The sequence below is a fragment of the Pongo pygmaeus genome, chromosome 1, assembly GCF_028885625.2.
Source record: "Pongo pygmaeus isolate AG05252 chromosome 1, NHGRI_mPonPyg2-v2.0_pri, whole genome shotgun sequence".
NCBI classification, from domain to species: domain Eukaryota; kingdom Metazoa; phylum Chordata; class Mammalia; order Primates; family Hominidae; genus Pongo; species Pongo pygmaeus.
This window is the reverse complement of record NC_072373.2, coordinates 207,565,414-207,592,063: the sequence shown is the minus strand read 5'-3', so window position 1 is coordinate 207,592,063 and position 26,650 is coordinate 207,565,414. Positions and strand designations below refer to the sequence as shown.

The 26,650-nt window shown below is 49.5% G+C and overlaps 1 protein-coding gene across 2 annotated transcripts; it reads right to left on the bottom strand.

Moving 5' to 3' along the window:
• On the bottom strand, positions 1-25,281 carry HTR1D (5-hydroxytryptamine receptor 1D). Of its 2 annotated transcripts, none has more exons than XM_054497654.1 (2): positions 25,070-25,281; positions 1-3,100 (listed from the first exon to the last, which is right to left on the bottom strand). In XM_054497654.1, exon 2 carries the CDS (start codon positions 2,316-2,318, stop codon positions 1,185-1,187), a length of 1,134 nt encoding a protein of 377 aa, XP_054353629.1. In that variant the 5' UTR covers positions 2,319-3,100; positions 25,070-25,281; the 3' UTR covers positions 1-1,184. The 2 variants fall into 2 exon arrangements, with proteins under 2 accessions (XP_054353629.1, XP_063526186.1); XM_063670116.1 differs by lacking the exon at positions 25,070-25,281 and adding an exon at positions 6,282-6,302 and having other exon boundaries at positions 1,185-3,100.
• Between the last annotated feature and the right edge of the window lie 1,369 nt (positions 25,282-26,650).

Here is a 26,650-nt window from a genome sequence, read left to right as displayed (position 1 = left end):
TGGCCATGATGTCTCATGCTTTTTATTTGATAAGACTCAACATCTCTAATGAGTTTTCAGATCTCTAATGAGAAAGAGATGTAAAAAAAAATTCAGAAAAAAAAATTCAGAATGGTGTCCCACTCAAAGCTTGCGGGGGGTGGGGGGTGGGCGTCTAAAGCCTGTCAATCTACCTCAAAGGGGTGATGATGGGTTTTAACTTCAGAATGTGAAGATGGCGCAGGCATATTGGGGAAGAAGGAAGGGTACAGGGTAGTCAATCTGGTCCCAACCATCCTACCCCCGCTACCCCTAACCTCTGAATCTCTCTCCAAGTCATTCTATATCATCGGCACTGCAAATACTGACTTTCTCTTCATGGACAACTGGGAGAGATTTAATCTAAGAAAGACTCAGTGGAAGAAACACATGGATATTATTTTCCAATCAAGGTGCCACACAGAATGGAGACCCATCCTGGCTCCAAATTCTCTTTCAGTTCAGGTCATTAATCTTATCCACCCTCCTTTAAGCTCCGTATAGATCTCAGGTAGACCAGAGAGCCTTCCCTTTGAGCCTGGGGTCTTTTCTATAGTCAAACAGCTTCTCACCTGAACTGTATCAACCGGGAATCTCGTAGGTCATACACTTCTTCCAACAAAAAGGAACTGTGAAAACATTATGTCGGCCAGGCACAATGGCTCATGCCTGTAATCCCAGCATTTTGGGATGCCGAGGCGGGCGGATCACGAGGTCAAGAGATCGAGACCACCCTGGCCAACATGATGAAACCCCGTCTTTATTAAAAATACAAAAATTAGCTGGGCCTGGTGACACACGTTTGTAGTCCCAGCTACTCTGGAGGCTGAGGCAGAATCTCTTGAACCTGGGACGCGGAGGTTGCATTGAGTTGAGATTGCGCCACTACACTCCAGCCTGGCGAGAGGGCAAGACTCCGTCTCAAAAAAAAAAAGAAAGAAAATATTATGCTAAGTAGTGAAATCTTCAGTCCTGCCCCCCGCCCCCTACCACCCACAGCTCTTTCAGAAGTTAAGAAAACAACAGGAAAAAGAACAATTCTGTTGATTGAACCAAGACTCAAGATATCATGAATTAATCCAAGTCTCAGAAAATTTAAAAAAAAAAAGACAATCCTGATGAGGTTACAGGACACAAAAGATAACAAGAGTCATCACCGAATAAGACTAGGAGGCCTTCCGGAAAGGGACAATTTTCTGAAAAGCTTGCCGAAACTCTTCATTAAACACAGTGTAGATTATTGGATTGATGAGGGAGTTTAAATAGCCTAGCCAGGTGAAGAAGTCAAAGAGCGCTGGGTGGATCCAGCAGGAGTCCCGGCAGATGGGGAGGACCAGAGACACCACGAAGAAGGGCAGCCAGCAGATGATAAAGGCCCCCAGAATGATGCCCAGGGTTTTAGTGGCTTTCCTTTCTCGAGCAGCAGAAATCCTCTTGCGTTCCAGGGCACTGTCAGCAAGCTTGATTTTCACGTGGTTGAAAAAGAGAGGGGAGCCAGCCAAGTGCGAGTGCCCCTCATGGAGGCTGGAGTTGAGCGAGCAGAGCGAGGACCCCGCAGAGCCTGTGATGAGGTGGGCCGTGGTGAAGCGCTTCCCATAGAGTGAGGGTGGATTCAGGATGCGGTTCCGGGCAGCCCGGTAGATCCGGCCATATAGGATGATGAGCAACACCGAGGGAATGTAGAAGGCCCCACAGGTGGAGTAGATGGTGTAGGAGATCTGAGAGGTGTTCACCAGGCAGTCTGACATCTCCTCCTGGGCCTTGGCCTGCCGCCAGAAGAGCGGGGGGATGGAGATGCAGATGGAGATGGCCCAGACAATGGCGATCATGGTGGCCGCGTGGCCAGCCGTCCTGCGTTTACTGTATTCCAGGGCATCTGTGATTGCCCAGTACCTGTCCAGAGCAATGACACAGAGATGCAGGATGGAGGCTGTGCAGCACGTGATGTCAGAAGACAGCCAGATGTCACACAAGATTTGGCCAAAGTTCCAGGTGTGGGTGATGGTATAGGCGATGCTGATGGGCATGACCAAGATGGAAACCAAGAGGTCGGTGGTGGCCAGGGAGCCAATCAGGTAGTTGGCAGGGGTGTGGAGCTTCCTGGTGAGTAAGATGGTGGTGAGTACAAAGGCATTGGAGAGGACTGTGGCCAGTGTGATGATGGAAAGGACCACGGCAAGGGAGATCTTGAGCGCCTGGAGAGTCCTGGGATCCCAAGCCTCTGGGGTTTCTGTGGCATTCAGGGATCTGTTGGAGGCCTCCTGGGGAAGGCCTTCTGCTGAGTGGTTCAGTGGGGACATGCTAGGTGGCTCTCTCTTCCCACAGACCTCCACACATTTAGCTTCTTCCTTCAAGGTTGTCCTGACAACAGAGCAAAGTCATCCTTCTGCTTCGCACTGGTGGGAGCCGTACACCAGAACAGACCACAGTGAAAAGGTCTCAAGACCAGACTACTCTGTAAGTACAGCTGCAATAAAATAAAATTAAATAATAATAATAATAATAATATTAAACAAGACCGGACTATTTGAAGAACGCTGAGACAACTACCAGCTGGTAGTTAAAGGTCTTTCCTAAACCACAGGAATCCCAAGATGTCTCAGGGTTCTGGAACTTTTCCCAGCAGATGATCATGCCCAGGGGACACATGCTGAATTTGTTAGACAATTATCAGGGGATCACACCCAGGTGGGCAATGCCCTGGGATTCTTGCCTTTGGCATCTGGCTCTTTTCAAAGCTTGAGACATTCGTGTGTTTAATGAGAACTTCAGAATTCCCCTCATAGTAATTGAAACGATTCTGGATTTAGGGTTGCTTTTGAGGAGCTTTTAAAACTAGACACAAAAAGAAGTTCCAGCTGATTCAGAGAAGCAGTCCAGTCAGCACCCCAGCTCGCGGTTTTCCCAGGTTCATCTTGACGCATCCTGAGCTACTTAACTTCGGTTCCTATCCCACTGATCATTTTAGAGCCTGAACAGACAAAACATCCTGGTTACCAAGACTCGAAGAATGCATAAGCTGGGACCAGGCAAAACAAACAGATCACTGTGGGCTCACGGAGCGGGGACACGTTCAGAAGATCTGGGATTTAAAAAAGAAAAAAAATAGAGTTAGGTTCTAGAAGGACAGTGTGGAAGCCTGAAATGAACTATATGATTAAAAAGATACTACTTAAAGCTGGCTATGGTGCTGTGAAACTGGCATTCTAAAAAGTATCAGAATACAGGGGAGGGTGATGTGCCCCACCCATGCAATTCCCAGAGGGGACAAAGTGTCGTAGCTTTTGGAATCATCACAAGTTTGTTAGAAGTATATGAAATCAGCTCTGTAAGTTGTGAATCAGAAAGCATCATTTTATTTATTTAGCAACAATGGAAACAAAATAAAACTGTACCCAGGGAAAGATAAAGGCCATCAGGAAAGAAGTCAAATTGTTACAATGTATTTCTCTACAAAGTATGGGGGGGGGGGTGGCCTTTTTTCTACTCATTTGAATTTTCCAAATGTCCTATAGTGAGCATGAATAATTTTTTTTTTTTTTTTGAGACAGAGTCTCGCTCTGTTGCCAGGCTAGAGTGCAGTGGCGCAATCTCGGCTCACTGCAACCTCTGCCTCCTGGGTTCAAGTGATTGTCCTGCCTCAGCCTCCCAAGTAGCTGGGACTACAGGCACATGCCATCACGCCCAACTAATTTTTGTATTTTTAGTAGAGACGAGGTTTCACCACGTTGGCCAGTCTGGTCTCAAACTCCTGACCTCATGATCCGCCTGCCTTGGCCGCCCAAAGTGCTGGGATTACAGGCACGAACTACTGTGGCTGGCCCCTTGAAGCTTTTTCAGACCTTGTCCTATGTACCTTTTCTTCTGTTGTTCATTTGAATCCTATATAATAAACCAGTAATTTTAAAAACCATTTGTTTATTTATTTATTTTGAGATAGGATCTAGCTCTGTCCCCCAGGCTAGAGTGCGGTGGCATGACCACAGCTCACTGCAGCCTCGACCTCCTGGATGAAGTGACCCTCCAACCTTAGCCTCCCAAGTAGCTGGAACTACAGGTGCACACCACCATGCCCAGCTAATTGTTTTTTATTTGTTTGTTTGTTTTCATAGAGGCAGGGTCTTGCTATGTTGCCAGGGCTGGTCTCAAACTCCTGGACTTAAGCGATCCTCCAGCCTTGACCTCCCAAAGTGCTGGGATTACAGGTGTGAGTGGCTTTAGCTTCTTAACGTTTCAAAAATCAATCACCAGCTGGGCGCGGGGGCTCTTGCCTGTAATCCCAGCACTTTGGGAGGCCGAGGTGGGTGGATCACCTGAGGTCGGGAGTTCAAGACCAGCCTGACCAACATGGAGAAACCCCGTCTCTACTAAAAATACAAAATTAACCGTGCGTGGTGGTGCATGCCTGTAATCCCAGCTACTCAGGAGGCTGAGGAAGGGGGGAATTGCTTGAACCCAGGAGGTGGAGGTTGCGGTGAGCCAAGATCGTGCCATTATACTCTAGCCTGGTTAACCAGAGTGAAACTCTGCCAAAAAAAGAAGCAGCAGCTAAACCTGCAATGCAATATTTTCCCTCCCACTCCCCAAATTTGTGGGTGCTTCATTAAAAAAAAATCTGCCTGGAGGAGAGGGGAAAGCCTCGATTTAAGAAAACCAATCCTAAGCCACCAACTCCAAAACATATATTACAGTTTAAAGGATATTATAACAATATCTTTTGAAGAGCTCTTGCTATATTCCAGGCACTGAGCTAGCTTTGGGGCTAAGAGTCACCCAACCTGTAAAGTGGGCAACATGGCTCCCAACTTATAATGACCCAACCAATGCTCAGAGAGGTGATGTCACCTGCCCAAGGCCACCTGGCTGGAAGTGGAAAAACCAGGTCCAGAGCTCTCAAGAAATTTCTACGCTTGCCTACATTGCCTCAGTTGAGGATGAAAAGCCTTAAGGCATGCGTGTATAGCTGGTGTGATGACCCCCTCCTGCCCCCACTCGCCCCAGGCTCCACCCCAAAAGCCTCCGGCTGAAGTTTTGCTCCCATTTTGCTTCACATGGAAAATGTGAACTCTGGTTGGCTCGTTTGAAACTTTCTCCCCTGTAGACAGTCTGGGTGACTGAGGTGCGTCATTTCCCAAGAAAGCCTGGTGTGCCTGCCCCACAAACTCATGCGGTCACTCCTTGAGTTCCAAGCATTCCAGTGACCTCATTTCAGTGAAAGGCATGGGTTCAGAAAGGCTCAAGGGACTGGTGTGTGTGCAAGCCCTCCAGCCCTCGGCAACATCTTGGGAAGAAGGACAGGGACACAGGGACAGGAGCAGACAGACTTGGTTAGGAAGGCTAGGCTGTAGCTTTGCAAGAAGTAACACAATTCAGAGGTTGTCTTCCCTCCTGCCTGCTATCCCTCCCCATTGTGAACGAAGGTAGGAGAATTTCTCATAATCTAGCTACCTTTGGAGACATGGACTGTAGCTCTATAAGCAACTATCTCTTTCCCATCACACTTCAAATAATAAAATAAAAAATACAGGCCAGGCGTGGTGGCTCACACCTGTAATCCCAGCACTTTGGGAGGCTGAGGTGTGTGGATCACCTGAGGTCAGGAGGTCGAGACCAGCCTGGCCAACATGGTGAAACCCCATCTCTACTAAAATGCAAAAATTAGCTGGGCATGGTGGTGGGTACCCAGCTACTCAGAAGGCTGAGGTGGGAAAATCACTCGAATCTGTGAGGCAGAGGTTGCAGTGAGCCAAGATTGCGCCATTGCACTCCAGCCTGGGCAGCAGAGCAACACTCCACCTTAAAAAAAAAAAAAAAAATTAAAATGACAATGAAGGCCAGGTGTGGTGGCTTATGCCAGTAATCCCAACACTTTGGGAGGCCCAGGTGGGAGGATCGCTTGGGCCCAGGAGTTCAAGACCAGCTTGGGCAACATAGCAAGACTATCTATTTTAAACAAAAGAAAAAAGAAAGAAAAATTAAAATGACAACAAGATACCATTTTCACCTAGTAGAAAAGTACATTTTAAATCTGATCATGTCACGTCAGTTAATAAGAGTGTGGAGCTTGGGAGACTGAGGCAGGAGGATTGCTTGAGCCCAGGAGTTCAAGACCAGCCTGGGCAACACAGTGAGACCCTGTCTCTTAAAAAAAAAAAAAAAAAAAAAAGTGTGGAGCAATTTTCTACCACTAGTAGAGTAAAAATTAGAGAAACTTCATAAGCAAACAATTTGGTATTATTTCATAAAATTAAAGATGTGACTACCTCATGATTCAGCAATTCCACTGCTGGGTATGCATGGCAGAGAAACTCTTCTGTGTTCACTAGAAGACAGAAACAAGAATGGTCCTAGTAGCATGAAATAGCAAACAACTAAAAACAACCAAACGTCCATCAAGAGCAGAATGGTAGCATATGGCGTATTCCTATGATGGAGGGCTACAGAGAAGCAAAACAGAGTAAACCACAGCTATACATACCAAAATGGTGATTGTCACAAACAAGGCAGAGTGCCAAAGTCAAAAACATGCAAGAAGAAACAAACTGTTAGGGAGATAAATATATGTGGCAAAACCATAAGGAAAAGCAAAGAAATTATAAATATAAAATTCAGGATAGTGGTTATTCCTGGAGGGAAAAGGAAGAAGGAATATAACCATAAAGGGTTTTAAAAGTTTCAATTATGTTCTTTTCACAATCTCGACTCACTGCAACCTCCACCTCCCGGGTTTAAGCGATTCTCCTGCCTCAGCCTCCCAAGTAGCTGGGATTACAGGTGTGTACCACCATGCCCGGCTAATTATTGTATGTTTTTTTTCAGTAGAGACGGGGTTTCACCACTTTGGCCAGCCTGCCTTGGCCTCCCAAAGTCCTGGGATTATAGGCGTGAGCCACCACGCCAGGCCTTTTTGAGAAAGGGTCTCACTCTGTCACCTAGGTTGGAGTGTAGGGGCATGATCACTGCTCACTGCAGTCTTGACCTCCTGGGCTCAAGTGATCCTCCCACCTCAGCCTCCTGAGTAGCTGGGACCACAGATACACATTACCACTCCCAAGTGATTTTTAAATTTTTTTGTAGAGATGGGGTCTCCCTATGTTGTCCAGGCTTGTCTTCAAACTCCTGGACTCGAGCAGTTCTCCCACCTTGGCCTCCTAAAGTGCTGGGATTACAGGTGTGAGCCGCCATGCCTGGTCTTTTTTTTTTTTTTTTTTTTAGAGAGAGGGTCTTGCTCTGTCACCCAGATATAGTGGCACAGTTATAGCTCACTGCAACCTTGAACTTCTGGGCTCAAGTGATCCTCCCAACTTGGCCTCCCAAAGTTGGGATTATAGGCATCAGCCACCATGCCCAGCCTGATGTTGTATTTTTTAAGTAGGTGGTGAGTACATTAATATTAATTGTTATTCATGTGTGGATGTGTGTGTGTGTGTGTACTGCTTTGTAGGGAATGATGTATTTGTGATTTTTCTTTCTTTCTTTCTTTTTCTTGGCGGGGAAGGAGTCTTCCTCTGTCACCCAGCCTGGAATGCAGTGATGCAAATCTTCGCTCACTGCAACCTCCGCCTTCCAGGTTCAAGTGATCCTCCCACCTCAGCCTCCTGAGTAACTGGGACTACAGGCGCGTACCACCATGCCTGGCTAATCTTTGTATTTTTAGTAAAGATGGGGTTTCACCATGTTGGCCAGGCTGGTGTTGAGTTCCTGACCTCAGGTGATCTGCCCACCTCAGCCTCCCAAAGTGCTGGGATTACAGGCATGAGCCACTGCGCTCGGTAGTATATGTAATTTTTCTCAATCTATTTTGTATATTATGAAAAAGAACCCTATTACCAGCAATAATATATTGATACATTAATACCTATTGATAATTTTTAGTGCAGAAGATCTGCATTCTGGTCCCAGCTCTGCCATTGACCAGCTGGGTAACCATGGGCAAAGCACAGCCTCTTTGACCCTTAGTTACTTCCTTGGTGAAATGGGAACAAAAGCCTGGCTCTGCTGTCCCAAAGGAGTATTGAGTAGCGCCAGCAAGATCATGTATGTGTTGCGTTGTAAACAGTGGAGTCCTGAACAAATGTCATGATGCTAACAAAGAAGGAGTACAGTGGCTAAGAGCAGGCATTCTCAGGTCCCAATTCCTATTGCTTCGCTTTCTTGCTGTGGCCACTGGGCAAATCACTTCACCTCTCTGAGCCTGCACAGCCTCAGTGATGGAGATGATAATCCAAATCTCACAGGAGTTTGGGGAGAACTGTCAATATCATGGAAACCAAATGCTCAACATAGTCAATGGTTTCTTTTTGTTTGTTTATTTATTTCTTTATTTATGGATAGGGTCTCCCTGTGTCGCCCAGGCTGGTCTCAAATTCCTGGCCTCAAGTGATCCTTTCACCTTGGCCTCTCAAACTGTTGGGATTATAGGCCTGAACCACCATGCCTGGCCTTGTAGTAAAATGGTGACCACAAATGTGACTTCCCTGGTTCTCTATGGTGCATCCAACCAAATTCAGGTCTCCAGGCAACAAGATCACTTCCCTCACCAGAAACAAAGTATCACTGCCCGTTTTGGTGAGAGATGTCTGCCATTGTCAGAAACCCAGACATACCAAGGAGCTTCCTCCCTGCCCACCCATTTTTCCAGGGGCCATGACAGCAGCAGCAGAAGCAAGGACCTTTCTCGGCCCCCGCCTCCACCTCCAGGCCACAAGCATCTCCCCCGAAGTCCAGATCACATGGACTCCAGCCACACCATGCCTCTCCCAGCTCTGGCATCTCTGAAGAGGGGTGGAAAGAGAAAAGCAGACAGACAGACTTATGTCCCAATCCCAGCCTGTTCCAGAGACCACTTTTGATCACAGCTGATTGGACCAGGGTGGACATGTGACCCAAAATGAGGCAATCAGATTCTCTCTTGGGAATTTAGAATGGAGACCATGGGGAGCTGGGCTGGATAGAAGATGGGGGAAGATAAATCTGCAGGCCAAGGGTCCTGAGGCTGAAGTCAGGCCGCAGCCTTTACCAAAACCAGGGAAGGTTTTGGGGGAATAGAAAAGCCAAAGGTAAACAAAAAACAGGTCTGTAGAGAGGGGCAGGAGAATGGAGCAGAGAAAGAATATGAGGGAGAGGAACCACCTGTCCTGGGAGAGGAGAAGGAAGGAGGCTTCCAGGCCAGGGAATACTCCTTCCCATCCCTGTATGTCCATGAGCGACCTTCTATCCAGGAAACCTCATTTGTACCAACTCATGTTTTCCCAGCTGAGCCAGTTCACATGGACACAGCAGCCTTTGAGAGATGGTAGTAAGACAGGGAACTTTCTTCTTCTTTTTCATTGTAAGAGGCAGGGACTTCCTCTGTTGTCTAGGTTGGAGTGCAGTGGCATGATCATGGTTCTCACTGCAGCCTCGATCTCCCAGGTTCAAGTGATCCTCCCACCTCAGCCCTCCAAATAGCTGGGACTACAAGCACAAGCCACCATGCCCAGGAAATTTTCAATATTTTTTTGTAGAGATGGGGTCTTCCTGTGTTGCCCAGGCTGGTATGGAACTCCTGGGCTCAAGCGATCCTCCTGCTTCAGCTTCCCAAAGTGCTGGGATTAGAGGCTGAGCCACTGTGCCCAGCCAAGACAGGGGACTTTTGGTTCCTTCCCACCAACCAATCCCTACTGTGGGGTCCAAGTCCTTTCACCTCCTAGGCCGTTCTTCCTCATCTGTAAATTGGGATAATGACATCTTTCACCCAGAATTGTGATGCGGCTTTAATGAAGTAGGGAGAACATGCCTAGCACAGTGGCTGGCACACAGCAGGTATTTTTTTAATTTTTGTTTTATTTTTCGTTTGTTTGTTTGTTTGTTTGTTTTTGAGACAGAGTCTCACTCTGTTGCCCAGGCTGGAGTGTAGTGACCCAATCTCAGCTCACTGCAACCTCTGCCTCCCAGGTTCAACCTATTCTCCTGCCTCAGCCTCCTGTGTAGCTGAGATTACAGGCATGCGCCACCACGACTGACTAATTTTTGTATTTTTGGTAGGGGGTTTCACCATGTTGGCCAGGCTGGTTTCATACTCCTGGCCTCAAGGGATCTGCCCATCTGAGCCTCCCAAAGTGCTGGGGGATCTACCCGCCTCGGCCTCCCAAAGTGCTGGGATTACATGCATGAGCCACCGCACCCAGCCAGCAAAAGCCGGCCTCTTACAAAAGCAAAAGCTGGCCTCTTACAAAAGCTTCCCATCCAGGACTCATTCAGCCTTCAGGAAGATCTGTTGCCTCCACTTTCTGAGGGCCCTTTAACTAAGTGAGTCATAAAACCTTGCCAGGAACAAAAAGGATGTATGGGTTTAATGTGTCCTTAGAAGCCAGTCTCATCTTTTTGGAAGAAAAAAATAAGGCTCTGTGATAAAAAGATTTGTTGCAGTAGAATACATCCCCCACAGAGTAATTTGTGGCTGTTCTTTCTGTAGAAGCTGTGTATACAGATGAGTGAGCTCTGGATGGAGAAATCACTCTGCACAAATCTGGACAGGGCTTTATATTTTACAAAATGCACCCACAGCTGTTATTTCATCTCATTCTCTCTCCTGCATGGGACCTCCTACAGCCTCAGTTTTCTCCTCTGCAAAAATCAGGGTATCCAGTCTACCTCCCAGAGATACAATGAGGGTTGGATAGAATACGTGTGGGGAAGAATCTGGAAAGTTTCTTTTTCTTTTTTTGAGACAGAGTCTCACTCTGTCGCCAAGGCTGGTGTGCAGTGGGGCAATCTCGGCTCAATGCTACCTCTGCCTCCCGGGTTCAGGCGATTCTCCTGTCTCAGCCTCTGGAGTAGCCGGCCACCATGCCTGGCTAATTTTTTTATTTTTAGTAGGGATGGGGTTTCACAATGTTGGCCAGGCTGGTCTCGAACTACTGACCTCAGGTGATCCACCCACCTCGGCTTCCCAAAGTGCTGGGATTACAGGCATCAGCCACCGCGCCCAGCCAAATCTGGAAAGTTTTAACATGAGTATGGGTGTATGAGTACGTGTATGCATCTCCCCCATCTCATGCTCTCTCTTTCTACCTATATCTGAGTGCCAGTTTTAAAATCTAATCACTATCTTGAGGTGTAAGCAAATCAGTCTTGCACCTCAGATTCTCTAATCATAAAATCTGGAAAATGGGCAGGGCATGGTGGCTCACGCCTGTAATCCCAGTGCTTTGGGAGGATGAAGTGAGATCACTTGAGGCCAGGAGTTTGAGACCAGCATGAGCAACATAGCGAGACCGCATCTCTCCAAAATATTTAACAATTAGCCAGGCATGGTGGCATGCATCTGTAGTCTTAGCTACTTGGGAGGCTGAGGTGGGAGAACTGCTTGAGCCCAAGAGTTTGAGGTTACAGTGAGCTATGATGTTGCCACTGCACTCTAGCCTGGGTGACAGAGTGAGCCCCTGTCTTAAAACAAACAAACAAACAAACAAAAACCTCTGTGAAACATAGAAAATAAAAAGTCACCAAACTTCCAGCCCAGTACTTCCATTCCTAGCTGTACACCCAAGAAAAACATGTATGTACGTCCACCAAAAGATACATGCAAGAATTGTTCATAGCACCACTATTCATAACAACCCCAAATTGCAAACTACCTAAACAAACAACTACAGTAGAACGGGGCCAGGCACAGTGGCTCATACCTATAATCCCAGCACTTTGGGAGGCCGAGGCAGAAGGACTGCTTGAGGTTAGGAGTTTGAGACCAGCCTGGGCAATACAGGGAGACCATCTCTAGAAAAAAATGTTAAAAAAAAATTAGCGCTTGCCTGCTGCCATGTAAGACATGATTTTCCTTTTACCATGATTGTGAGGCCTCCGCAGCCATGTGGAACTGTGAGTCGATTCAGCCTCTTTCTTTATAAATTATCCAGTCTCTTTTTTTTTTTTTTTTGAGACGGAGTCTCGCTCTGTCACCCAGGCTGGAGTGCAGTGGCGCAATCTCGGCTCACTGCAAGCTCCGCCTCCCAGGTTCACGCCATTCTCCTGCCTCAGCCTCCCGAGTAGCTGGGACTACAGGCGCGGGCCACCACGCCCGGCTAATTTTTGTATTTTTAGTAGAGACAGGGTTTCACCGTGTTAGCCAGGATGGTCTCGATCTCCTGACCTCGTGATCCGCCCGCCTCGGCCTCCCAAAGTGCTGGGATTACAGGCATGAGCCACCGTGCCCGGCCACACTCATTTTTTTCATGTGGAAAATGCGAACAATAACAGCACCAATGTCACATGACTGTCACATGAGTAACAGAGAGGTAGGTGACTTGCCCAAGATCACATGGCAGTTTGGTGTCCCTCTCAGCTCAGCTCAATGCTTCTACTGCCCTGTGCCACCTCTCCCTACCCCCATCAAAAGGAGTATTTTTTTTGTCCCTTGATTTTGGGTTCAGCATGGACTCGCTATGGCCAACAGAATGAGGCAGAAGTGACAGTAAGCCAGTGCCAAATGTAGTCCTCTAGAGGCTGTGCATGTTTCTGCTTGCACTCTGTCATTGCCATGAGAAGAACATCCCTGGGCTAGTGCACTGGTCCCTGCAGAGAGAGACAAGGACATGGAGCAGAGCTGTTCCAGCCAAACCTGGCCTAGAACAGAGCCTCTCACACAACCAGTAGACACATGTGCGAGCCCAGCTAAGATCAGCAGAAATACCCAGCCAAGGGTATCTATCCAGAAGAAAAGAAGTCATTATACAAAAAAGATACTTGCACATGCATGTTTATAGCAGCACAATTCGCAATTGCAAAATCATAGAAACAACCCAAATGCCCATCAATCAACAAGTGGATAAAGAAACTGTGATTTATTCGATGGAATACTACCCAGTCATAAAAAGGATTGAATTAATGGCATTTGCAACTACCTGGATGAAACTGGAGACTATTATTCTAAGTGAAGTAACTCAGGAATGGAAAACCAAACATTGTATGTTCTCACTGATATGTGGGAACTAAACTATGAGGATGCAAAGGCATAAGAATGATACAATGGACTTTGGGGACTTGGGGGGAAGGGTGGGAGGGGGTAAGAGATAAAAGACTACAAATAGGGTGCAGTGTATGCTGCTTAGGTGATGGGTGCACCAAAATCTGATGAATCACCTCTAAAGAACTTATTCATGTAACCAAATACCACCTGTACCCCAATAACCTACGGGAAAAAAAAGAAATACCCAGCCAAATTCAGATTAAATCAGCCAACCTCCAAATACATGATTTGTAGTAATAAATGCTGTTGTTTTAATTCACCGAGTTGGAGGGTAGCTTGTTACACAGCAATTGCCAATTGATAAAGTCCCTTCGTTCATTAAGTGTGTGTTTTTGTTTTGTTTTTGAGACAGAGTTTCACTCTTGTTGCCCAGGCTGGAGTGCAATGGCGATATCTTAGCTCATTGCAACTTCTGCCTCCCGGGTTCAAGTGATTCTCCTGCCTCAGCCTCCCGAGTAGCTGGGATTACAGGCATGCGCCACCAGGTCCAGCTAATTTTGTATTTTTAGTAGAGATGGGGTTTCATCAGTTGGTCAGGCTGGTCTCGAACTCCTGACCTCAGGTGACCCACCCTCCTCAGCCTCCCAAAGTGCTGGGATTACAGGCATGAGCCACCACATCTGGCCTCTTCATTCGTTGAATGACTGGATTCTGTCCATTCTACTGCCCACATCTAACTGTGCCTTGACTCTTCTTTCCCCCTCCACTCCCACTGCCACTGTTCTGTTTCAGGAGAGTGAAACCATCCTTCCTGGCTTCAATGGTCTCCCAGCCTCCGCCCCTGGCTCCTCTCCATTCTCTAACCATATCCCACCCAGAATCTTCCTTTCTTTTTTTTTTTTTTCGAGATGGAGTCTCGCTCCGTCACCCAGGCTGGAGTGCAGTGGCGCGATCTCGGCTCACTGCAAGCTCCGCCTCCCGGGTTCACGCCATTCTCCTGCCTCAGCCTCCCGAGTAGCTGGGACTACAGGTGCCCGCCTCCACACCTGGCTAATTTATCTGTATTTTTAGTAGAGACAGGGTTTCACCGTGGTTTCGATCTCCTGACCTCGTGATCCGCCCACCTCGGCCTCCCAAAGTGCTGGGATTACAGGCGTGAGCCACTGCGCCCGGCCCAGAATCTTCCTTTCAACTAACAGTCCGACCAGGTCACTCCCTTAAAATCCTCCAGTGGCTCCCACTGCACCTGGGATTAAGCCCAAGCTTCACAGCTTGGTTTAAGAGACTCTTCATGAACTGGTGTTTCCTTCCATCTCCAACCCCATCTCCCAGCATAGCTGGCTGTGACCTGCACACTCCAGCAGCACAGACCTGCCTGTTCTTCTGCCAGTACCCTCCTGCCATACCCCAGGCTCCAGTGCTGTTTCCTGCTGATCCTTTGTCCCTGCTATGTCCTCTGACTGGAAAATGTCCTTTCTTCAGTCCCCTGGCTGCCTAATTCCAAGTCCCCCTTCAGAGCTAGGCTCTGGTGTCTCCCCAGGAAGCCTTCCCTAACCTCCCCCCAAACCCGGCTTGGATCAGGTACCCCTTTCCTGAGAGCCCGCCACCCTAGCTCTCACCATATTAGACTGACTCTGACACAGTAACAGGAGCTCCTTGAGTGTAGGGACCATGTCTCATTCACCCCTATAGCCCTGACGCCTGGCCCAGAGCAAGGGATCAATACCTGTCTGTGAAAGGCTCCAGGAACTGGTGGGGAATGGGCCCTGAGAACAGAGCACATGCCTGAGAGGCAGAGGCCCCGGGCTTTAGCTTGGCTTTGCTGCTAACTTTCTGTGTGACCTAAGATTAGTCAGTTCCTCCTCTAAACCTCAGTTTCTCCAACTTGAAAATGAGGTAGTTGGACCGGATCAGAGATTCTCTTGGTGAGCATCAGAATCACCTACCTTGAAGAGCTTTAAAAATACAAGTCAGGCCGGGCACAGTGGCTCACACCTATAATCTCAGGACATTGGGAGGCCAAGGCAGGCAGATCACTTGAGGTCAGGAGTTCGAGACCAGCTGGCCAACGTGGAGAAACCCCATCTCTACTAAAAAAAAAATACAAAAATTATCTGGGTGCGGTGTGTGGTGGTACGTGCCTGTAGTCCCTGCTAGTCAGGAGGCTGAGGCAGGAGAATTGCTTGAACCCAGGAGGCAGAGGTTGCAGTGGGCTGAGATCGTGCTACTGCACTCCAGCCTGGGTAACAGAGTGAGACTCTGTCTCAAGAAAAAAAAAAAAAATCTGTTAAAAACAACAACAACAGGCCTCACCCTCCAGGGGGCAGAGCCCAGGCACTGATTTTTGACAACTTCTCAAGTGCTTCTAAGGTGAAACCAAGATGAAAAACCACTGGCCTGGATGATACCTAGTTATCTTCATCACTGACAATTTGGCTACCTCAAAAAAGTCAAAGACAGGTGAAACCTGTTTTCAAGGCCTTTGCAATGCTTAGGGAAATAAGAGGCCCCCAATGCCTTCCTGCTTTCAGCCTTGCACTGGATCTCTACAAGCCTTCAACAGGCAAGAGACCACCTCAAACAACCAAACACACTGTTAAAAGGCAAGAGCCCTTTTTTTTTTTTTTTGTGAGGTGGAGTCTTGCTCTGTCACCAAGGCTCGAGTATAGTGGTGCAATCTCAGCTCACTGCAACCTCCGCCCACCAGGGTCAAGCAATTCTCCTGCCTTAGCCTCCTGAGTAGCTGGGATTACACCATGCACCACCAGGCCTTGCTAAATTTTGTATGTTTTTAGTAGAGACAGGGTTTCACCATGTTGGTCAGGCTGGTCTCGAACTGTTGACCTCAGGTGATCCGCCCGCCTTGGCTTCCCAAAGTGCTAGGGATTATAGGCGTGAGCCACTGTGCCTGGTCAGCAAGAGCCTTTGAAGTTAACAACTCACAGTATTCGCCCATGCTGTGGGAAAGTGGGTAAAGAGGTTTTAAATTCTTACCATCTGGCCAGGCACGGTGGCTCATGCCTATAATCCCAGCACTTTCAGAGGTGGAGGTGGGCAGATTGCTTGAGCCCAGGAGTTCAAGACCAGCCTGGGCAACATGGCAAAAACCCATCTCTACAAAAAATACAAAAATTAGCCGGGCACGGGGACTCATGCCTGTAATCCCAGCACTTTGGGAGGTTGAGGCGGGTGGAACACCTGAGATCAGGAGTTTGAGACCAGCCTGACCAACATGGTGAAACCCTGTCTCTAATTAAAATACAAAAGTAGCTGGGCATGGAGGCACATGCCTGTAATCCCAGCTACTTGGGAGGCTGGGGCAGGAAAATCGCTTGAACCCAGGAGGCGGAGGTTGCAGTGAGCCGAGGTCGTGCCATTGCACTCTAGCCTGGGCAACAAGAGCGAAACTCCGTCTCAAAAAAAAAAAAAAAAAAAAAGAAAGAAAGAAAAAGAAAAAAAAATTAGCCAGGCATGGTGTCTCAAAAAAAAAAAAAAAAAAAAAGAAAAGAAAAGAAAAATCACCAACTGCTCCTATTATTACTAATCGGGGGTGGGGGAAATGAATTAGTGCACCCGTTTTACAGATGAAGAAACTGAGGTCCAGAGAGGTAAAATGACTGGCTCCCGGCCACACAGGTAATATATGGCACAGCTGGAGTGAGAGCCAAAGTTCAGAAATAAAATAGCCACTATTGGCCATGTGTGGCCATTGGGCACTTGAAATGTAGCCCCTGAGATGTACCTGGTTCAAAAAAAGAATGTAAAATATCTCACTAATAAATCTATCAGTTACATGTTGAAATGGTAATATTTAGGATGTAGTAGGTTAATAAAATATATAAAATTTTCACTTTTTTTTTTTTTTTTTTTTGAGACAGTCTTGCTCTGTCACCCAGGCTGGAGTGCAGTGGCACAATCTCAGCTGACTGCAACCTCTTCCTCCCTGGTTCAAGCAATTCTCCTGCCTCAGCCTCCTGGGTAGTTGAAATTACAGGTGCACACCACCAGCATGCCCGGCTAATTTTTGTATTTTTAGTAGAGACAGGGTTTCACCATGTTGGCTAGGCTGGTCTCCAACTCTTGACCTCAGGTGATCCGCCCGCCTCGGCCTCCCAAAGTGCCTGGGATTACAGGCGTGAGCTACCGCACCCAGCCTAGTTTCACTTTTTAAAAATGTGGCTACTTTGAAATTTCCTAAATCGAAAAATCGCATTTGTCACTCGCGTTATATTTCTATTCGTCAGTCCTGCTCTAGCAGTGGCTCTCAGTAGGGGTGATATTGCTCCCTAGGGCTCACGTCAGGAGTCTGTCCTCAGGGAACTGCATTTCCAGGGAGGGGGTTGGGACAGTAGGGAGGGGGTGGGGGGCGCTATGCAGGCATGGGGATGAGGAGAGGTCGTAATGGCCCCAGTAGTAAAGTAGTGGCCAACATTTATTGAGAGTTTACTATGTGCCAGGCACTATTCTAAGCTTCTCATGTATTAACTCATTTAAGTCTGACTGCAACCCTCTGTAGTCAATCATATTATTATTATCAATTATTCCCACTTCCCAGGGGAGGAAAGTGAGGCTCAGAGAAATGGCTTGCCTAAGACCCCGGAGATAGGGCACTGTGGATCTAGGATTGGAATCTGGGCTTCCCCCGACTCCATGCTCCACCATCCATAAAAGGTGCCAGGTAAAGTCAATTCCATTTCCTTCTTTCCACAAATACCTACCCCACACATTCAAGAAATCTGTACTGGGTACCTGTGATGTGCCAGGCTCCATCACTATCACCTGAGCAGGCCCTCTCTCTGACAGGCCTGGTGACAGCAGCTTGGCACAACCCAAAGGAAGGGGAAGGAAGTGGTGACTGTGGCGCTTGTGACACTTGAATGTATACATGCATTACCTAGGGATCTTATTAAAAATGAGGATTCTGATTCTGTGGGTCTGCAGGGTTTTGTTTGCTTGTTTGTTTTGGGACAGGGTCTCACTCTGTCACCCAGGCTGGAGTGCAATGATGTGATCTCAGCTCACTGAAATCTCCCAAGTTCAAGTGGTCCTCCTGCCTCTGTTTCTTTAGTAGCTGGGACTACAGATATGTGCCACCATGCCCGGCTAATTTTTGTTTTAGTAGAGACAGGGTTTCACCGTGTTGGCCAGGCTGGTCTCAAACTCTTGGCCTCAAGTGATTCACTCGCCTCGACCTCCCAAAATGCTGGGATTATAGGTGTGAGCCACCACGCCCAGCCAGGTCTGCAGTTCTGACAAGCTCTCGGGTGATGCCTGCCACACGGTGGTTGTGTGAGGGGTAGCAGTAGTATCAGCCCTGGGATTTCAGAAGCGTATCAGGGTGTCAGATGGGAAGGACTCTTAGGAATCATCTAGTCCGACTCCCTCACGATGCTGACAGGAATTGGGCTCAGAGAGGGCAAGACACTTGCTCAAGGTAACACAGTGCGTTACAGGCTGAGACCAACTCTTCAGACTCCCACCAGCGCTCCTTCTACTGGCTCCTGCTTGCAACAGGAATTTGAGATGAAAGACAGAAGTATCCAGAGGCTCTCAGGCCCATTTCACACTATATGCTTCTGGCATTTTCAAGTCTCCCCCCAGCTCTCATCTGAGTTTCCACACCAGGTGAGTATTCCTGGGAGCCGACTGGCAGGGCTGACTTTACTTTGCAAGAAGCCTTTAGAACTGTATCCCCCCTATACTGGAGCCCAACCTCTCTCTTCTCTTCTCCCCCAGATGCTGCACACCTGGGTCCGCAGAGAACACTTTGAGCTGATGGAGTGAATATTTCCAGAACAGAGGAGAAGCTATCTTCTCTAGCCTGGATAAACAAGGTACTAACAACAGGAATTCATTTTCTTGAAACCAAACACCAAATTTGTTAGTGTTTACAGGATACAAACTTGCTATTCATTTACTTTCTCCTCTGGGAGCCACAATACAGCTGTGATTCAGAACACAAGCTTTGGAGCTAGATACAACTATGGAGTCAGGTAGACTGAACTCACGTGTCAGCTCAGCCATTTTTCTAGCTTTGTGACCTTGGGCAAGTTACCCAACCTCTCTGTTTCCTCATCTATTCAACTACAATATACTTAAAGCCTACCACATGTTGGCATGAGCAATGCAGATGTGGACTCTCCTCTTAGGAGGACTTACCATGGCCCCGGGGAAACGATCCTGCAATGAGGACCACAGATATGATGAGGATAAGGGTGGGGCATGCAGGGAGCTATGGGAAGGAAAGCAGGGGGACAGGTAGCCTGCTGCAACCCTGAGGTTTCACTGTCAAAGTGGCTTTGAAGCTGAGCATGGGAGGACAAATAAAATTAACAAGTGAAATTGAAATTTCATACCATGTCCTGAGTTAAAAATAAGGAATTAGCAAGTGAAGAGAAGCTGGGTCCAATGATACCTATTCCACAGGATTGAACCTTGGAGAACTCTTCCTGGCAATACACTCCAAATCCTTCTTATGTATGTATGTATGTATTTTTATTTATTTATTTTTAGGCAGGCTCGCTCTCTCTGTTGCCTAGGCTGGAGTACAGCAGCACAGTCATGGCTCACTGCAGCCTCAACCTCCTGAGCTCAAGCCTTCCTCCCACCTCAGCCTCCCAAGTTGCTAGAACTGCAGGTGCACCATCATGACTGGCAAATTTTTAAAAAATTTTTTATAGAGATGGGGTCTCCCTATGTTGCCCAGGCTGATCTTGAACTCCTAGGTTCAAGTGATCTTCCTGCCTCAGCCTCCCAAAGTACCAGATTACAGTTGTGAACCATCATGCCCAGCCCCAAATCCTTTTCTACATTTCCTATTGTTTACCTATCCAGAGATCACACAGCCCGGTCATTTCCTCTCATCTTCATGTTCACCTGGACTGAACAAAAGACCCCACCTCCAGCCCACCTTTTGGCTGAGACCTTTGGCTGCAAAAACACTGCAGTTGTCACTTCCCTGAGTCTCTGCACAGGCTATTCCCTCTATCTGCTCATCTCCCCCACCCTCTCTGGAAGTTTCCTGGTAACTAGGGAGGGACCTGATCACTTCCCTTCTCTCCACGCCACTGGTCTTCTAATGTATACATCAAACTGGACTCCCCTGGACTGGAATCTCTTGCCCACCCCACCCGTGTCTCCTTGCTGTTGAGCTCTGGAAGGAAGGGGCAACTCATGCTGTGAAGCCCAGTGCCCTATGTGTGGGGTGCCCGTCCCTCTCACCTACCATCCAGCTCCAACTTCACTCTCAAGACCAAGTTTAACTCTCCCCTCTTTACTGAAACTTGTCTTCCTCCTTCTGCCCAAGTGGAGCCAGCCTCTCTCTGTGCCAACACAGTGCCTCGTGTTTAGGATTTGAAATACACATCTCATTATCCTGCACTCCAGTGCCTGTGGTCTGTCTCCCCACAGATGGTGCATTCCCAAGGCAGCAATACGGCTTTGTTCATAGCTATATATTTTAGGCTTAATACTTACAGATGCTGAGATTTACTCAAAGAATGAATAAAAAAAGAATACTGACAGTTTTACCTTTCTTTGACCCCTCTCTCTGTACCTCTGGCCCCAAATATCCTTTGGTCATCCCTCCTTGATGTCCCACAGGGGCTCCAAACTCAAGCCACCTCACTCACAGCAAGCCCTCCTGAGTGCCTCTTTTTTTTTTTTTCTTAAGACAGGAGTCTCTTTTGTCCAGGCTGGAGCACAGAGGCTCAATCTCCACTCACTGCAACCTCTGCCTCCCGGGTTCAAGCGATTCTCCTGCCTCAGCCTCCCAAGCAGCTGGGATTACAGGTGCATGCCACCACATCCAGCTAATTTCTGTATTTTTGTAGAGACAGGGTTTCACCATGTTGGCCAGGCTGGTCTCGAACTCCTGACCTCAAGTAATCCACCCGCCTCAGCTTCCCAAAGTGCTGGGATTACAGGAGTGAACCACCATACCTGGCCAGCGCCTCTTTTGTAGCAGACCTTATCCTGTTCTTCCACTCTTAGCCCAAGCTTTGAATTCTTCCTTACTCTCTTCCCCAGCACTTAACCAGTTATTTCATAAAAACAATAAGGGTTAGGAGGCTGAGGCTGGCGGATCACGAGGTCAGATCAAGACCATCCTGGCCAACATGGTGAAACCCCATCTCTACTAAAAACACAAAAATTAGCTGTGAGTGGTGGCATGCACCTATAGTCCCAGCTACTTGGGAGGCTGAGGCAGGAGAATCGCTTGAGCCTGGGAGGCAGAGGTTGCAGTGAGCTGAGATCGCAGCATTGCACTCCAGCCTGGGTGACAGAGCGAGACTCCGTCTAAAAACAAAACAAAACAAAACCAAAGCAATAAGGAAGCAGAGGCTCACATATCAATGGCAAGGTCTAGGGCCTTTCTCTTAACAGGCCAGACCTTTCACTCCCCTGCACGTTCTGTATTCTCTCCCTTGTCTTCACTTAACATGTTTGGGGCATTCGCGTCTTAGTTCAGGCTGTTCCGTCTGCCTAGAAGAGCAATCTTTCCCATTCCCTTTCATACATATCTGTTGTACTCCTGTCTGCTTTCTAAATTTTTGTTTGTTTGTTTTTTAGAGATGGGGTCTCATCATGTTGCACAGGCTAATCTCAAACTCCTGGGCTCAAGCAGTTGCCCACCTGGGCTTCCCAAAGTGGTGGGATCAGGTGTGAGCCACTCTACCCAGCCCCTCTCTCTGCTTTCTGAGGTCCTTTTCAAAAGCTACCTCCTCCAGGAAGTCTTCCCTGGACAACTGAGTGCAAAATCTCTCTCCTTTAAGCCCTCTCCTGACTCCTTGCCTACTGCTGGAAGCTCCTTGAAGATTTACCTATTTCCTTCCCACTCCAGTGTTCAGAGCACAGTAGACTGGAAAATAATAGGAAATAACTTCTGTTGTAAGGCTCAAGTAGGCCCTGGAGAAAGACCAGTATTTCTTCCTCTCCATTTAAAGTTTTCAGCTGGGTGCAATGGCTCACACCTGTAATTCCAACACTTCGGGAGGCTGAGGTAGGAGGATCACTTGAGCTCAGGAGTTCAAGACCAGCCAGGGCAACATGGCGAAACCCCATCTCTACAAAAAATACAAAAATTAGCCGGGCATGACGGTGCATGCCTGTAGTCCCAGCTACTCTGGAGGCTGAGGTGGAAGGATGGCTTGAGCCCAAAAGGTGGAAGTTGCAGTGAGCCCAGAGTGCACCGCTGCACTCTAGCCTGGGTGACAAAGCCATTTGAATGACTCTGTCATTCATTCATTCATTCATAAATAAATAAATACATTTCTCCAACAGCTCCGACTTCACTCTGAATAAAATTCAAAACTCCCATGGCTTACGAGGCCCTACGTGATCTGCTGCCACCCCTGCCATCTCTCTGACCTCATCTCCCACCAGCTGTCCCTCTTAAATATCACCCCTTTGGCAACACCTTGACCAGCCAACATAAAGCAGCTCCCCTCCTCCACCACATCACCCTGGTTTATGCTAATTTTAGCACTTAACCCGATCTGATATTTTCTGCCTGTTTGTTTATTGCATATCTTTCCCCACACACCCTCCACCTGCCCCATGCCCTGCTAACATACACCTCCTGTCTAGCTCATCCCTATCCCCAGGGCCTAGAACAGTGCCTGGCTGAAAATAAATAGGTGGGTCGACAGCCTGAGGAGCGATCTGGGCTGGAGGCATACACATGTATGAGTCATGTGCTTAGAGGTGGCAACTAAAGCCAATGGGGTGGGTGAGACCACCCAGGGAGAGTGTCTACTGGGAGAGGAGCAGAGGGCCTGGGGGAGCAGAGCATCTAAGGGCTGTAGAAAGGAGAATGAAGCCGCAAAAACAACAGAGAAGATGAGGGAACAACGTAACAGTGTCAAGTCACAGGGGCCCAGAGAAGAGAGTGTTTTGGGGAGAAGAAACGGTCAGCAGTGTCAACTGCTGCTGAGAGCAGTGAAAGACTGAGCAGGCCAGGCTACGTGGCTCATACCTGTAGTCCCAGCATTTTGGGAGGCCAAGGAGGGTGGATTCTTTGAGCCCAAGAGTTCCAGGCCAGCCTGGGCAACATGGCGACACCCTGTCTCTACAAAAAATGCAAAACTTAGCCAGGCATGGAGTCGCATGCCTGTAGTCCCAGCTACTGGGGAGGCTGAGGCAGGAGGATCACTTGAACTCAGGAGGTCGAGGCTGCAGTGAGCCATTATCACACCACTACACTCCAGCCTGGGTGACAGAGCACCACCCTGTCTCAAAAACAAAAACAAATAAGCAAAAAGACTGAATGGTGTCTGCTGAATTCAGCTTCCTGGAAGACATGGCTGACCCCTGCCCCTCTGTGGGCCTTAGACGGGAACCATCTGTGCAATGAAAGAGACCTCTCAGGTCTGGGAACTCCATACTCTGAGAATCTGTATTTCTGCTCACATTCACGTCACTCTCACCAAAAAGAACAGTCATCCATCCGTGGCCTAGGAGAGAAGGGATGACCCAGTGGACCCGCCCTCATTATTGATCCATCAGGTAACTCACAAACTCTAAGGAAGCATCTCTGTTTTTCTGGCCCTGTACTAGGTTCTGGAAGGCAGTGAGCCAGCAGGCAGGCCTGGGACTGGGAAGCCAGCACTAGGGCTCAGGACTTCTGTGGCTGCAGAGACATGATCTCCATCCCCCACCCATGGGCTGCACTGGGACTTACTTGTTCATGAGATCAAAGCCTTGGTCTGACAGCAGGGCCCTGAAGCACTTGTAGAGGTTGTTGTAGGGGTAGAGGCCCTAGCCCCTGCCAGTCAAATCCAGCTGGCCTGGTCCCTCCCTCCTAGCCACCCTCTAGGTCCCAGCTTCCTGGATGTCTCAATGACAAAGGCTGCCTACTTCTCCCCACCAGTGGAGCAGGACTAAAGACTGAAAAAGGCCGGCCACCCCAGTGGCCTCGCTTGCTGCTATAAAGTGCCCCCAAATGTCCTTGTGAGAGGGCTGAGACCCCAGCCAGTGGCTGTGTGATCCAGAGGACAGCGCAGACCCACACCACGGGCTCAACTGGAAAACATTGGAAGCTGGTTGCAAGGAAGAGTGGAGGGGTTGCTGCTGCTGCTACTCAGAGAAATGATGGCCACTAGTGGCTGAGCTCTTGTTTGGAGCCAGGGGCTGTGCTGAGTGACAATCCCATTAGATTTGTACAGTAAGCCTGTGGGGTGACAATTGTTGTCCCCACTTCATATGGGAGGAAACCACACCTCAGAGAAGGTAAGGGCTTTCCTGAGATCACACAGCTAGTAGGTGGCCAAGGCCAGTTTGCTAATGCAACCACCCTGACTGAGAGCCCTGCTCTTAATCCCGAACTTTCCCAGACCTGGGGACTTTAGTCTTAGATTCTTCTACTGGTAGTGTGACCTTGGGCAAGACGGATTCCCCACTCTCCCCATTTGTAATAAAGCAGATTTCTCAGTGCCCTTCCAGTTCCGGCATTATGTGATTAGCTAGGATTTATACAGAACTTTACAGTTTCTTAAAAAAGCATCTAGCGGGGATCTCACTTATTTCCACGGACCCTGCAAGGTGAGAGAATCCCCCTCTATTTGATAGACGTGCAAACTGAGGCTCGGAGAGATGCAGTGACCTGCCCAAGGTCACAGAGCCGGTCAGCCCCAGCCCGGGGCCAGCCGGGGCTCCACACCGTACCCCCTTCAACTCCCTCCAGAGAGGGGAGGCCCCTCCGCGGCGCCGCGCCCGAACCTGGCCAGCAGGGGGCAGCGCCCGGCTTCCCTTGCGCCCGGGGCCCCTCGGGGGGCGTCGCAGTCCCCGGCCCGGGGGTGCCTCCTGCCCCTCCAGTTCTCGCCTGGGCGCTGGGCACCCTCAACGCGCGCGTGGGATCCCGCAGCCTCCCCGGGCGCTGCCTCGGTCCTCCCTTTTCTCCCGGGGCTCTGGACGGCGACCCCCAGTGGCCTCCCTCCGGCCGGGCAGGTCCTCCGGGGCCCTCTCCCTGGCGCGCTCCCATCCGAGGGCAGAGAGGCGGGAAGCCCCGGGCCCCCGAGGCCCCAGGAGGGGCGCCGCTCCCGGCCTCAGTTCCCCGCGGACGGCCGCTGGGGCCAGGCTGCAGACGCGGCCCCGAGCGCTTACCCGCTGCCCGGCGGGCAGGTGCGCACACCCGGCGTACCCGCCCGATCCACTTCCTCGCGCGGCGTCTCCCCGCCGCGGCCGCCTTGTCTCCGCCGCGACCCCCGCCGAGCTCGGGGGCCGCCCGCCCCGCCGCCCCGGGGCCCTTCCCGGCTCGCGCCCTCAAGATCCCGCACCTGCCTCCGCCCCTCCCAGCGCCCTGCGGCTCCTTCTCCGCGCTCCCCTTCCCGAGCCCGCCGCTCCTCCTCGCTCCCTCCTCCAGCTCCTCCCTCGCCGGGCTCCCTCCCTACTCGGCCCCCCGCCCGCCCGGAGGAAGGCTCGGCCCCCGGCCTCCCCGCTCGGGCTGGTCCGGAGCTCCGAGCCCCCGCCTGCGACTCGTAGCAGTCCCCGCCCAGCACCCGGGGTGGGTACGCGCAGCGGAAGGGAGGAGGAAAAGGCCCCGGGCCAGCGCTCTCCGGTCCCCACCTGTAGGAGGGCATGTGGGCTGGCTCTTGGGTAGGGGTCTGCAGGGAGGTGGGCCATGCCCAGAGACACTTGGTGAAAGTCCAGCCTCCCCTATCCGTCCGGGTCCCCGGTGTTCATTCCTAGTTGGATTTTTGTTTTCTTCGTCTAACAAATATTTATTGATCTACTGTATCAGGCATGTTCTAGGCACTGGGGATACAGCAGTGAACAAAACAGAGGTAGACCTAAGGGAGCTTCCGTTCTGTTGTGGGGAGACAATACATTTAATACGCAAAACGCACAAAATATTTATAGAGGTAAAGGGTAGGGAGGAAAAGAAAGCAGAGAAAGAAGGTAGGGAGAGGAAGTGAGGGCTCAGGGGCACCTCCCTGCAAAAGTAGCATTTGAGCAAGTCAGGAGGTGAAGGAGTGGGTCTTGGGAAAGACCCTGAGCCGGATGGTGTCCAAGCTGGATGAATGGAAGGGGGCGGGGGAGGGGCGGTCAGAGAGGTAGGGGAGGGGCAGCTCCCAGCGTCCTTCAAAGGACAGATTCCGAGTGCCAGCCCCCAGCCCCCAGCAGGTGTTTGGGATGCTGAGATGAACCAGCCTGGTTGCAGAGAACCAGGGGAGAGAAAAGACTTGAGTACAAAGACAAAACCAGCAAGAGGCTTCCACTGAAGATAGTGAAGAGGCACGAATACCGGCCATGGCTTGTGTCTAGGTTTCTCACAGCTCATGCGGAACTGGCCTTGCCTTCTCTATCCTTACCGGTTTTTTGGTTGGTTGGTTGGTTGGTTGGTTGGTTGGTTGGTTGGTTGGTTGGTTGGTTTGGAGACGCAGTCTTGCTCTGTCGCCCAGACTGGAGGGCAGTGGCGCGATCTCGGCTCACTGCCACCTCCGCCTCCGGGGTTCAAGCGATTCTCCTGCCTCAGCCTCCTGACTAGCTGGGACTACAGAAGCGTGCCACCATGCCCGGCTAATTTTTTGTATTTTTAGTAGAGACGGGGTTTCACCGTATTAGCCAGGATGGTCTCCATCTTCTGACCTCGTGATCCGCCAGCCTCCGCCTCCCAGAGTGCTGGGATTACAGGCATGAGCCACCGTGCTTGGCTCCTTACCGGGTCTTTATCTGCTTGTTCTT